A 706-nucleotide genomic window follows, 5' to 3' on the forward strand; every position below is an offset into this window, starting at 1 on the left:
AAACATATGAAAAATCAGAAGGTACTAATCAAAACTAAGAAATCACTCCTCATATGTTACCATGTTTAAATGCATCATTTTGAGGAATAATTCAAAAACTATAAAGCATTGTATGCTCTTTTAGTACTTTATCCCTACGTATTTTGTTTGCTATTTCATAAAGAGAAATTTCTACATTATTTATGGTAATTTATGGTAAGAAATTATTCTATACAGAATACCAACCAAGGCACCAGCTGCATAAAGCATTGCTTGATCATTAAGAAAATCCTTCTTTGCAGTATGATAGCAACTGTAAGCCAGATCATAATGCTGCACCAAAAAACATAAGTCAGCCATTTTCCTGATTTGAAGCTCTGGTGCTTCTGGTGGATACCTGTAAATACAAAATAAGTTTAAAAAGTAATTTGTAATTCATGACCCCTAAACCATTAAATATTATAAAATATCTAACAGCTGCTCAATTGTCTGTAACATGAGGAAAACTGATCCTGTTTTACAAGAACTCTACCTCCAAGGAAAGAATGTCATGTCTCAAAGATATCTGGAAAGATAGTTAGATCTGTATTATATAATTTATAGTCCTGTACTGAGAACTTGTCAACAACAGGCAAGCACTTTCTCCATGGACAAATTATGAAGTAAATGGTTAATTCCAGGATAATTCCACTTTTATATACAACCAGGAAAAAAATTAAAATCCAAA

General features: G+C 31.3%; 1 protein-coding gene across 1 annotated transcript in view; it reads right to left on the minus strand.

The window, feature by feature from the left end:
• TRAPPC8 (trafficking protein particle complex subunit 8) overlaps nucleotides 1–393 on the minus strand; it is a 54,752-nt gene extending 54,359 nt beyond the window's left edge. The window contains exon 1 of the mRNA XM_019631631.1: nucleotides 226–393. Coding sequence (XP_019487176.1) covers nucleotides 226–339 — 114 coding nt within the window. The 5' untranslated portion in view covers nucleotides 340–393. The remainder of the gene's footprint in view (nucleotides 1–225) is intronic.
• Between the last annotated feature and the right edge of the window lie 313 nt (nucleotides 394–706).

This window comes from Hipposideros armiger, unplaced genomic scaffold, assembly GCF_001890085.2.
Source record: "Hipposideros armiger isolate ML-2016 unplaced genomic scaffold, ASM189008v1 scaffold_1022, whole genome shotgun sequence".
Classification (NCBI taxonomy): Eukaryota; Metazoa; Chordata; class Mammalia; order Chiroptera; family Hipposideridae; genus Hipposideros; species Hipposideros armiger.